The 12,584-nt window shown below is 52.9% G+C and overlaps 1 protein-coding gene across 1 annotated transcript in view; it reads left to right on the top strand.

The window, feature by feature from the left end:
• Rptor (regulatory associated protein of MTOR complex 1) overlaps window positions 1-12,202 on the top strand; it is a 293,401-nt gene extending 281,199 nt beyond the window's left edge. The window contains exons 26-34 of the mRNA XM_032914128.1: window positions 745-859; window positions 2,001-2,125; window positions 4,486-4,590; window positions 5,814-5,920; window positions 7,423-7,550; window positions 7,902-7,988; window positions 8,991-9,107; window positions 9,475-9,604; window positions 10,358-12,202. Of these exons, the coding sequence (XP_032770019.1) occupies window positions 745-859; window positions 2,001-2,125; window positions 4,486-4,590; window positions 5,814-5,920; window positions 7,423-7,550; window positions 7,902-7,988; window positions 8,991-9,107; window positions 9,475-9,604; window positions 10,358-10,426 (983 nt within the window). The 3' untranslated portion in view covers window positions 10,427-12,202. The remainder of the gene's footprint in view (window positions 1-744; window positions 860-2,000; window positions 2,126-4,485; window positions 4,591-5,813; window positions 5,921-7,422; window positions 7,551-7,901; window positions 7,989-8,990; window positions 9,108-9,474; window positions 9,605-10,357) is intronic.
• The last annotated feature ends 382 nt before the right edge of the window (window positions 12,203-12,584 follow it).

Raw genomic sequence — 12,584 nt, 5'->3', positions numbered from 1 at the left:
CTAAAGGCCCTTGTGCACCATAGAAAGGGGAGAGGTCTTGGCACAGAGAAACCCAAGGGCTGGTTTCTGCCAGCACTAAACTCATTACTCTCCACATGATCACATATGGCTAGACCAGAAAGCATCCCTTTTTCTACCAAGAGCTGTCTGTATTCATTGCCCAAAAAGATGTATGATCCCTGAAGCACCCTCTCAGAAACACAGAGGTCCTCACAGACATCCGGGGCCAAGCGTGGTCCTGCAGCTGCTAGCACTCTGCATCCTTAGCTGCTTTATGGCTCTTACAAAGCCAGGAGGATTCATAACAGCTGATGTGTGGAGCCTAATGAGAAAACCTTGTCCCCTGCCATGCCCCTCAACCTGTGAATTTTTGGCTAGCTGCTTCCCAGACTGAAGAGCCTGGAACCCCACCTGGGTCTTGAGTGGTAGTACCACACCCTCCTTCATCCTTAAGTTCTCAGCACTCTCTTCAGACTCAATGAAGTTCTCTACTCTGAATATTGCTACTTACAGTATAATACGTATTGATCAAAGGCACGTCAGTGTCTAGCTCTGCTGGGAGCTGTGAGACAGAGCCAAACAAAGGCATAGACCCTAGAGCTGTGCATGCACTGGGCTAAAGCTACCCCTTTTCCTCAGCATGTGTGTCTCTTTGATCCCTACTGTCCCTGCCTGCTTCAACTATCCTAAAGACAATATTAGTGTTGCCGGAAATGAAAGCCTGGCTCCAATTATCTCTTACAGGCATCACCAGACTGGATGATCAGATATTTCTGAACAGGAACCCCGGCGTTCCCTCCGTGGTCAAATTCCACCCCTTTACACCATGCATAGCTGTTGCCGACAAGGACAGCATCTGGTAGGCCTGGCTCTGGTTCACCCTGCTGTCTGCTCTCTCTGTTGCACTTATGAGGCCACCTCGTTCTGGACTCACCTAGGCTTCATTATTAAGAATAGCCTGGGTACACAGTTTGTTCCTTGCCTGTTCTGCAGAAGCAAGTGGGTGACAGAAGATTCCGAAGAGAGAGTGGAGTTTTGTTTTGGGGTTTGGTTGATTGGTTGGTTGGTTGGTTTGGTTTTGGTTTTTTTTACATTATGTGCATTGATGTTTTGCTTGCATGTGTCTGTGTGAGGATGTCAGAACTCTAGAGTCAGACTTACAGACTCCGACTATAACTGCCATGTAACTTGAGCCACCCTGGGGTTGCTGGGAATTGAACCCAGGTCCTCTGGAAGGGCATCTGGTACTTTTAACTGCTGTGTCGTCTCTCCAGCTCTGAGAGAATAGAGTATAATTCATACTGGGTTCTGACCTGGTGAGTGAGGAGTCTGCCCATTTTAGTGGGTTTGTAGTTTATACACTGCCTGTAGAGCTACAATTGTTTTTCTTCCTTGTTAAGTTGTTGTAAACTATGTATAGCAGGAAACTGGCCATCTGAACCATGTACTGTCAGTACGCATGAATTCTATAAAGGCCAACCTACCACCCCCTTCTAGAGTATTCTCATCTCCCATACCAAACTTCCCAGTGAACACTAATCCTCCCCTTGGGTGCCATGAGCCCAGCCTTTTTGTGTCTGGACATGATGCCCCTAGGGACCGCCTGAGAGTAGAGCCTATGGTGTTGGTCCTTTCCTCACTGGCTTCTTCCACGTTGCCTTCATGGTTCGCTCTTACTGTAGCATCTTCAGCATTTCCGCCTTCTCCAGGCCTGGCAGTACTCCATTGTAAGGCTCTCCCACATTGTTCAACTGTCCAGGGAACTTGGTGTGGGGATCTCTCGGGTCCCTCCTTTTAGAGATGGACGGCTGCATCATAGTCTTCCTCAGCGACCTTACTGTATCTCTCCCACCCACACTGTATAAGCTCCTCAACTCACACTGGCCAGTTTCTGCTCTTCTCTGATTGCAGCCACCCACAGCGTGAAGCCATGCCCCATTGGGGTCTGGGTGGTATCTCCCTAGTGACTGTCTTTCTGTCTTCACTCTTTTTCCTTCAAGTTTTTGGGACTGGGAGAAAGGAGAGAAACTGGACTACTTCCACAATGGCAACCCTCGGTACACCAGGGTCACTGCTATGGAGTACCTGAATGGGCAGGACTGCTCCTTGCTGCTGACAGCCACAGGTGAGTAGGACTGCTGTGACCTAAGCCTGGGACGTGTGTGAGAGAAAGGGCAGGAACATGGGCAACATGTTGGTCAGGGCTCTGGGACCATCTTCTCATCAAGCGTCCCTGTCCCTTCCATGACTAGAAATAGCATGTCAGTCTCTGCCCTCCTAACCTTCATGTGGGACCCATGGGCGTCCCAGATAATACACAAAAGCAAAGGAGGACATTATAGGACATGTTCTCCAGGGCCCATGCTGCCCTGCACCCCCAACCTCTGGCACCATCAGCTCCTCTCCTTGCATGACCTGAAAGGCTCCCCCACCAGGTCCAGCCATCTTCTGAAGGGGATGAGAAGCGTTTCCAAAACAGGAATGGCCCTCACTGGATGTTCTTGTTTTGTTTTGATTTTTCACCTGAAATGTCTTAATATTGTGCTCATTTTGAACAAGATGGTTTCCCTAGGTTGCAGTTGCTTTGTTTTCTGTTTTGTGTTGTATCCCTTTGTTTAAGACAAGGTCTCCTGCAGCCCAATCCAGCCTCAAGCTCACTGTGGAGCTAAGGATGACCTTGAACTCCTGATCATCTTTGTCTCTGTCTCCCAGAATCTGGAATTACCGTTGAGTAGTACTCTACCCCCATGTTAAACAGTGCTGTGAACCAAACCCAGGGCTTCATGTTTGCAAAGTAAGCTCTCCCAGCTGAGCTACATGCCCGGCTACAGTTGTTCTAACACTTCGACAGGATCCCTGGATCAGGGGAGAGTTCATTGGTAGTGCGCTTGCCTGGCATCACAAAGCTCTGTGCTATGTCCCTAGCACCACAAAAGCTGCAAAAACAAGATCACACCAGTGCTGATGACCTCCCACTGATGTCAGGTAGAAAGGTGACCTTGACACTAACAGAGGTGTCCTGAGCCTGCTGTCCTCTTAAGTGTCTAAGCCACTAAGACCATTGATTTACAAATACATGGTTCATTGTTCACACTTAAAAGGAGAACAACTTGCCGCGAAATAATCCAGCAACCTGACAGCCCAGCCCTAAGTGATACAGTTGATGCCCGGAGGCAGGGCTCAGAGAGCAGCCAGTGGTGGCAAGGGGCTCTCAAGTCCAATAGCCCAGGACACAGCAAGCTGCCATGCCCACGCCCACGCCCACACCCACGCCCACTGGTGAGGGAAGGGCAGTGAGTGGTGCTGGCTCTCCTGCTGATGCTCCGACGCTGAGAGAGATGCTCTTTGAGAGTGGTGGAGGCTCGCTCACCCACCTCAGTGCTTCTCCAGGTCGACCAGTGTACCAGACACTCAGCACTCACCAAGGTCAGAGCCAGGCCAGAGACAGAAGATCCTGGTGGGATATGTAATCACTGTAGGGGTCACTTGTTGCTAGAGTACATGGCTCATGCATGTTAGGTGCATCAGAGACCAGCATCTGTTGAGCTGCCTGGAGCCTGGGTTTTATGGCCTTTCAGGGGCTTCCCTTGTCCTTGCAGACTGCTTAGTGTCTACTCCTCATTGTTGTAGGCAGCCTGCTCCCCAGGGCACTGATGGTTACACCCATGTGCTCACTTTAACAGCAGCATATTCTGGTGATAGGATGTTGAGCAGGAGTGCCTCCATCTTGTTTTCTTGTTTGTTTAAGTGTTTGCTACACTGACAAATTGCCCCATTTCCTTTTTAAGTGAAGACATATGGCCCTAAAAGACACTATCTAGCAATGCCACCTCAGGACCCATGGCATCAGTGCTCTCCAAGAGTGGCCTATGCACAGTGGGGTTAGGGACCCTCAAGGCACAGCTAGGGCTAGAAGATAGGTGAGGTCAGATTGAGAGTCATAAGGCACCAAATGGGAGGAAGTGGGGAGGAGAAGAAGGAAGAGAAGGAAGGGAAAGGCATCAAAGTGGCTGCAGTCATCCTTTCAGGAGAAGACAAGGAAGGGTTCCTAAAAGCAAGGCAGGTGGGGTCTCATGTGTTTTGGTCTGGAGATCCCAGCATGTGTCCTCTCCAGCCTTAGGTCTGGCTGGGCCTACAGAGGGCCAGCAGCAGAAATGGGTAAGGGTGAAGGCTGCAAGCTTTGTCCTCTGCAAAAGGCTGAGAGCCTGGACCAGAGGAGAAGGATGGAAAGTTCTCCAGGTCTCACCCTGCTTCCCTGCTGCAAGGAGAGCCGGGAAGGAGAGCTAGCCATGCCACCAAGCTGCTGACGTGTGGCCTGCGGTTTCTGGGGCAGGAGAAGAGGATCTACCGTGGCCCCATCTCCCTTTATGGCTACCTTTTACTGGTTGCTTATATCAGCGTAGCAGGAACAGGCATTGAGAACACGGTAGCTGTGCTGTGCAGTCAGGGGTCAGACACGGGTTTTACTGCCTTCTCCTTTCCTAGACGATGGAGCCATCAGGGTCTGGAAAAATTTTGCTGATTTGGAAAAGAATCCAGAGATGGTTACTGCGTGGCAAGGGCTCTCAGACATGCTTCCAACAACACGAGGTAAGTCAGGCTCTTAGACACGCTGCTGACAGCATAAGGTAGGTCTTGGCTCCTCAGAAGAAGGCCGTGTGGAACTGTGAGAAAGAGTTCTGATGCCTCCAGACACCTGTGCAGTTCTGAGGTCCCAAAGTCACCCCAAATCATTGCTCCCTAGAAACCACAAGAACAGGGGACCCTCAAGGATCCCAGTGCTCTGCTGTGTTCTCAGTGTGGCCAAGTCACAGGCAGCAGTACAGGCGGTGAGATGTGGCTTGGACTGGTGCCAGCAGACTGGCATGGCGCCCTCTTTGCCAGCTGTGTTCTTTCCCAGGACCACTGAGTAGTGATCTGCTTCTGATGGTGGACTCTTGCCACACTCATACCTGCCTAGGATGGAAGGAAACCTGAGTGGCTTGTGGCTTCCTTGTTGATGTCTCGGCTGACTGAGATGAGGAATGAGTGAGGCCCCAAGGGTCCATACAGTGTCAGCTTTTCCCAGGAAATGCTCGAGGACTGCTCCTGTGGCTGGCCCTCAGTCTTGCTGGGCACGTGCCTCCTGCATCACTGAGGACCGGGGTGCAGAGAACCCATGTATGCACACAAACCAGCTCCTGCCCCCATGGCTTCCCAGTGTACCCCACAGATATGTTCAGCCTCTGACCATGCCTGTGCCTATGTACAGAGCTTGTTTACAAACACTTGGCTCTGATGGAGGCACATGCCCATGTGAACAGAATGACCTTTTAAGAATTCCTGAGAGCTGAGCCAAGTTGCCCACTGGCCATCCTCCTGCCTCAGTCCCTCGGTAGCTGGGAGACAGCACGTGCTAGTGCACCTAGCCAGAGCTCTTGCTATGTTGTGCTTGTCTGCTCATCTCCGTCTGGGCACTCAGCATTGTATGCTGTGCTAGAGCATCCAGGTGCCCATGGCCTATATAGAACCTCTGCTTCTAGGAGGACTAGGACCTTGGTGTTCTGACTTGGCCTGGAGGCCCCTGAAAGGTGGAGGCCTTAGGGGTGGTGCTATTTATGTCTCAGAGTCAGAGAAGATGTATTTGGTGGACAGAGATCATAAGACCCTGTTGTCCTGTGATCCAATGCCATGAAGGGTGGAGTGTATAAGGTTCTGAGAGAGCACAGAGCTCATCGGAGAATTGTTGCAGGAACCTGGCCTTACATGAGTGAGGGGGATGCCCCATCCTGCCTGAGCCATTGTTTGACATAGTGACTCCACTGTTTCCCCAGGAGCTGGGATGGTGGTGGACTGGGAACAAGAAACTGGCCTCCTCATGAGCTCAGGGGATGTGCGCATTGTCCGGATCTGGGATACCGACCGGGAGACGAAGGTCCAGGTAACCACTACAGGCCCCTGCACAGACCCCACGTTTTACCGTGCCTAAGCCTTCACACTCACAAAACAGACCCCTCCTCATCAGTCAGTGACTGCTGTTCAGCTCTCTGTGTTGGGGAGGCAATGGCATCTCGCTGCCAGGTGAAAAGCTGATTAATTACTCCTGGATACACATTGATCCTGGCACTTTGACCTGCATTAGTTACAGCAGTAATTAAGGTTATGCTAACCCAAGTTATTTCCAGATACTGTTTTCTTCATGCAAATCAGGGAATATCAGGAATCAGTAGGGTGAAATATCTTACATGAGTACAGTTAACTGTTTGACATCTGCGTCTCTCTCCTTACCCTGGTGCTGTGCAGAAGGCAGGGCCCTTTGTATGCTAAGCACCTCCTCACTGCCGGTGAGCTGGAATTCAACCCCTTACTTAGACCACGTTTTATTTTCAAGATTGTTTGTTTGGGGGACATAATCCTACCGTGTAGGCCAGTCCAGCTCCAAGTCTTCCATTTTGATTAGAGTTGGTTTTGCCTCAGATACCTTGGGCTTCCTTGCCAGAGTCCATTTGCCTCCTTCAGGTCCAAGGCAGAATCACAGGTCCTGTAAGGACAACACACACATAGCTGAGGGACGTCTGTCTTCCTGGTGCCCAAAGACACAGAGCACAGACTCAGCCTGCCCTGCCCAAGTGGAGGCCTGGACAAATCATGGACCTCTCACAGAACAGAGGGGCAGAGCAGGCTGGAGTGACGGAAGCTGGTGAGACTTGAGGCCTGTCTACCAGCACTGGCTAGACGCTTCCATGCATCCTCAAGCCCCATAATGCCGCCAAACAGTTAAACACTGTCTTCCAGGGTCCCTGTCCCCACAGGGAGATGGTGTGGGGTTCCTGCAGGTACAGAGCTCCTTGGGTGACATCATGTCAGCTGCAAAGGCAGGAGTGAGGCTCTTTCACCACCTCCCCCATTCACACCCCCTCCCCATCCTGTGGGTTCCTCTCAGGCTCACCCCATCTGATTAGAAAGCACTTTTCCCTCTGAGGCCATTTCCAGCTCCAGTTCCTTCTTGCTTCCATTCATCACCCCTTGCCCTTCTGCAGTATTTATGGCCACCACAGGGAGCAGAGAAGCCTTTCCTTAGCTTCCCTGCCTAATTAGGGGTTTGAGGAGAGAGCTAAGGAGGCTCCCTCCCTGCCAAAATGTGCTTCGTCTTTCTCTTCAGGAAAGGGAGAGATTGCTGCAAAGTTTAATTGGCTCTGAGAGCCAGGCATCCCCACAGTTGCCTTCCAGGCTGTACCCAGGCACAGGCTCAGGGCAGACGCTCACGCAGATCAGGCATGACTGATGCCCTGTGAGCCCTGCACTACCCTTGGCCCAGTTCCTCCAGGCTGTGACAGCCTTGCAGGTGGAGACCAGTTTCTCAGCCTGAGAGAGCAGAGGATATCTCCACAGAACACACTTCAGCCAGCTCGAGGCTCCTCACTGCTCTCTTTTTGGGCTTAGGACATCCCCACGGGGGCCGACAGCTGTGTGACAAGTTTATCTTGTGATTCGCACCGCTCACTCATTGTAGCTGGCCTGGGTGATGGCTCGATCCGTGTCTACGACAGGAGGATGGCACTCAGTGAATGGTAACTGTCACATCTCCCCTCTCCTTACCTTTCACTGTCTGGCTTCTTTAAGCTGACCCCACAGAGATAACAAACAGTGACCTCACTAAACTGCCATTGAATGCAGGACCAGGAGGTCTTCCTCATCCCAAAATGGCACTAAGACTTCAAGACCAGAACTGGGGAAGTAGAGGCTAGAGAGATGAGGGGGTGTGGCCTAGGACAGCCTAGCTAGTGCCTCCTTTCTGGATGTCCTCCTGAGGCTCAGCCCAAGGGCAGGGCTGCCAGCTCCAGTTCATACCACTCCTCCTAACCCTACCCTGAGCAATGGGACAGGGCTGGGCCAGTCCTGACTACACCTTCCTCCTTTAGCCGGGTCATGACTTACCGAGAGCACACAGCATGGGTGGTAAAGGCCTACCTGCAGAAGCACCCTGAGGGCCACATCGTGAGTGTGAGGTAAGAAGTAAAATTTGCTATGAAAACATTATTTTCCCTCCATTTAAATATGTCTTCAGTGTTTAAATAGCTAGGGACTGTTGGCATTTCAGGGCAGTAATTGACTCTGCTCTGTGACTGGCCAGAAAGGTCAGAGTGTGGAGCAAGAGTGGGGGCTGGGCTGGGCTGGGGGGCTGGGCTGGGGGCTGGGCTGGGGGGGCTGGGCTGGGGGGGTTGAAGGGCTGGGATGGGGGGCTGGGTTGGGGGGGGTGGGAGGGGGGGGTTGGGGGGGCTGGGCTGAAGGAAGAGGTGCACAGGGAGGTGTGTTCCTCGAGCAGGAGAGGCAAAGCAGAATGCATTGGGTGGCACATCCCCAGCAGGCCACCTTGTCGCCAGCCAGCCTGTGCACATAAATTCAGGCCTGCTGCTCAGTAAATACTGCGCTGAGAGCAGCGAATCTTTATTTGCCTGTTAAAGAGACAGCAGAGCATAATTTACTGTCACAAAGCCACCACTTCTTCAGAGAGATGCTCTTCTCCCTTGTCTGTGGCATAAAGCACAGCACAGTTCTTGGAATGGACACTGAAGCAGAAGCCATAAGCCTAAGCCAGGTCATCTGGCCCCCTGTGGGGCCGAGCGTCCACCAGGCTCCCTCTGCCCTCTTCTACCTCATGAGCTGCAGCCTGCGATGACTGTTCCTGTCCTTGCTTGTAATCCCTTCTCTGACCCCGGTGTGTCCTGCTTTGTGAGCATGGCAGCTCCCTTTAGTCAATCCTAGTCTTTTCTGGCTTGAGAGGGACAGCTTGATGGGGACCCCAAGACCAGTGGGGCGGCATGATGTGGTGATCTGGGCTCCACCTGTTGGCCCTTGGAGGGGTCCTGGGCGTCTGCATAGCTTTGGCCTTACCAGCGTGTGCAAGTGGACATTGACACTTCATGGCCAGTTTCACATCCTTCAGAGTCAGGTGCTCCCCCTAGGGGCTCAGGTAGTATCCCAAGCATCACCCTGGTCCTCTCTCGCAGTGTCAATGGAGATGTGCGATTCTTCGATCCTCGGATGCCCGAGTCTGTGAATGTAATGCAGATTGTGAAGGGGCTGACAGCCCTCGACATCCACCCCCAGGCAAACCTGATCGCCTGGTAGGTACCCTGCCTCCATGCAGCCCCTACTTCTAAGCAAAAGTCCCCTTGAGAGTGCTCATCCCTTGGCTCTGTCCTCCACAGTGGCTTTGGAAGAACAGTTCAGAGGGTGTAACTGTACTACCCCGAAGTAAAAGCAAAAGAAGTCTGTGTGCCTTATCCTGCCCTCTGTGCATCTCGGGACAGGCCTGGTTCTTCCCGGCCATAACCAATAAGCAGTCACTTCCTGCCTCAGGGTGACACGCAGATGGACAGCCTAGCCTGTGCCTCATGCTGGAACTCTCAGCCAGCACCCTGGACTGTCTTTCTCCTGCACCACAGGGAAACAGAAACTAATATCCTGACCGTCTTTCCCTCCCTACCACAGTGGCTCCATGAACCAGTTCACAGCCATCTACAACGGCAATGGGGAGCTGATCAACAACATCAAATACTACGATGGCTTCATGGGCCAGCGAGTCGGGGCCATCAGCTGCCTGGCTTTCCACCCACACTGGGTCTGTGCCTTCACTCCTGGGTTTTGGGGGTGGGTGGAAGGGTAACCCAGGAAGCTGGAGTCCTCCTTCCTGACTCCAAGAACATAAAGAACTGAGATCTACTATTCTTGGGGTATCCAGAAAAACATTGTCCGGCCCCTAGAAACCAAACCCAGTTCTTTTTTTTTTTTTTTTTTTTTGGAGCTGGGGACCGAACCCAGGGCCTTGCGCTTTCTAGGCAAGCGCTCTACCATTGAGCCAAATCCCCAACCCCCCAAACCCAGTTCTTAATGCTCAGGTAAACTAGATAACACAGAGGGAGAGGCAGCTAGTGTCCTCTGGTGTGGGGAGCAGTAGGACAGTGTCACCGAACACTTGTGTCCATAATGTAATCATGCAGATGGATTGTTGGATGGTTAGCATTTTGCAGAGCGGGCTCCACAGGAACCTGTGTGTAGCACTGTTGAGGTGCATAGCATCAGATTCCCAGAACCACCCCAGGGGGGCAATCCTAAAAGGAAGCTGCAGGGAATTGTGGGTAGTATGCAAATCACCTGTAATGCAATTTGGATGATGTATCATTCCTGCTCGAATCTGGCAGTTAATGACCCTCATTTCTGTGCCTGTGTGGAGTTCAGAGGTGTTAATCCTCACCCCCACTAGAGCTCAGCACAGAGCACAGGCAGCCTGCACCCCTTCCTCTAGCTCTGCCCAGTGCTGCAGCTCCTACCGCATCACAGGCCCTGCTCATGTGCTTCTGCTCTCTCCACACAGCCTCATCTGGCCGTCGGAAGCAATGACTACTACATTTCTGTGTATTCGGTGGAGAAGCGTGTCAGATAGCGGCACCTCGGACTCGTGCCAGGCTGCAGCCACCCTCTGCTGTACATAGCGAACCAGCCTGCACTGCTCAGGATCAGTGCCCACCTCCCACCCACCTGCAAACCCTGGCTCCTGGCCTGGCGTGGCCAGCTGAGCAGGGGCCTGCACACCCTCCCTTCTGTCTTCACTGTAATGTGCAGGTCCAGAGCAGGGGAGGGTTTGACATGGCTTCCCATCGAGAACCAGGACCCAGGCACCAAGGGCCTTCTCAGTACAGCATGGTCCTCTCCTGCCCTGTTTCCTTCTGAGGTTTTACAAAGGAACACATTTGATTTTTCCATGCGATCAAAGCATTAGTCACAGGACAGACAGCACCCTGGAGAAAAGCTATGTTGGGGCTTCTGTGGGCCATGGCCCAGCCCCTCAGAGTAGGAAAGTAGATGGAAGCAATTGAGGGAAGAAGAGGGGGGAGGCCTCTCCTGCTACTCAAGGTATGGAAGTGTGAGCCTGGCCCTCCTAGAGCACTGAGGCAGTCCAACACACTGGCTATGTCATGGTGGTATGAGGAAAGGGGTCCCCATCCTGCACAGCTAGAACCGAGGTCCAGTCTGGTCCCTCACATGAGCTGGTGCAGGAGAGGGTCTGGTTCTGGGCAGATGAGGCAGATCTGTAGTCAGCGGCTGCCTCCCTCTGTCAGGCACATTCTGAAGTGCTTCTGTCCCACAGGGCAGTAACAGTGGCCACAGCCCTGTCTCCTGCTTGTGCCATACACAGGCACACACACATGCAGGCACACAGCGTTCCCATCCATGCTTACATGGGTGTCCTGGTCTTCCTGCCTGTGCACACTTGGGTGTGCATTCGTGCAGGCCCACAGTCTCCCCTCCTGCACATATATGGGCACTGTGGCCGGCCATATGCACACGCATGCTGGCCTCACCAGGTTCAGAGACTACGCTGGGCCCAGAGGCTCGAGGGCAGCATCAGCTGTGTTGGTGTGACTACTGAGGTTGCATGACGCAGTCTGTGTTGTGGAGGAGTTCAGCAGTGTCCTGGTGTGCCTGACACGTGTCTGTGCACATGCAAGTGAGGGACACTGCATTGCTGAGCAGTTGCACACAAACAGGACACAACACAATGATGTTTTGAAAAGCATTTTACGTTTTCCCTGGGAATCAGGATCTTTCAGAGGAGGACAAGCGCCCACAGGAGCCCGGGACACAGGTTGGGACAGCTGTGGCAGAGGCTGGGTCCCTGTGCTTGCTTGGTGGACCTGTTTTAGCCAAGAGCGTCTTCCCTGTGGAAGGATCCCTACAGGCCAAGCAGGGCAAGCAGGACGGGAGGCGCTGGTGCTGCCCTGGAGATGCACTCTCCCAACATGGAGGAGCTTAGCGGAAGTCATCCCCTCAGTTGGGCCGGACAGCAGTGTGGAGTCAGGACGGCCCTAGAACCACCTGACTTGCCACCTTCTCAGTTCTGCAGAGTGCTCCAGGGGGTGGGTATCCTTGTCTAACTGGTGATTCAGTTCAGCAGCCAAGGGCCCTGGTGGGCTGGGTCGCTTCCCTGCCCAGTGGAGCCAGTGTTTGCATCTTGCCCAGAGGCTGGGCCTTCACAAGCCTGATGCGAAAATTCAATCATGAAGCTAACCAAGGCTCGAGAGAGCGCTGACCTAGAGTTCATTGTCTCTATTTATTTTACCAAAATGAGAGTTGAAAAGGACTGACAAGACACAGGACTGCAATGGTGTCCAGAGCAGTGACAGCAGCAGAGTGTTAATAAAGAATAAAGCCGTGAGAAGTCGCTGCCCTTGCCAGATGAGAACGGTGGGGTGTGGGTGGTCCAAAGGGCTGTGCAGTCATGACTTCTGCAGTCCCTGGGCCCCTGGGCTGGGACAGTCTTGCCCAAGACAAGGCCACTGTATCTAGCCCTCCTGGGCCTGGGTGGAAGGGAAGATAGGCTGGTTGCCATGGAGACATTGAGGCATCGTGACTGGGATTCCTGTGCTGACTCTGGGCTTGCCATTAATAAGGTTTCCCCGCATTTACCCGAACCAGCTTCCTATGGCTGTCCTGTTTCCCTGTTAGTACTCTTGCTTCTCTCAGCAAAACCAAGTGCTCCTGCAAGGGATGGGCGGAGGCATGCAGCCTGTTCTGGGGAAGACGGCCCAGCTTTGTGGTCC

This window comes from Rattus rattus, chromosome 9, assembly GCF_011064425.1.
Source record: "Rattus rattus isolate New Zealand chromosome 9, Rrattus_CSIRO_v1, whole genome shotgun sequence".
In the NCBI taxonomy this organism is placed as follows: domain Eukaryota; kingdom Metazoa; phylum Chordata; class Mammalia; order Rodentia; family Muridae; genus Rattus; species Rattus rattus.
Note: the sequence above shows the minus strand (reverse complement) of the source record. Positions and strands in the feature narration are given on the sequence as shown.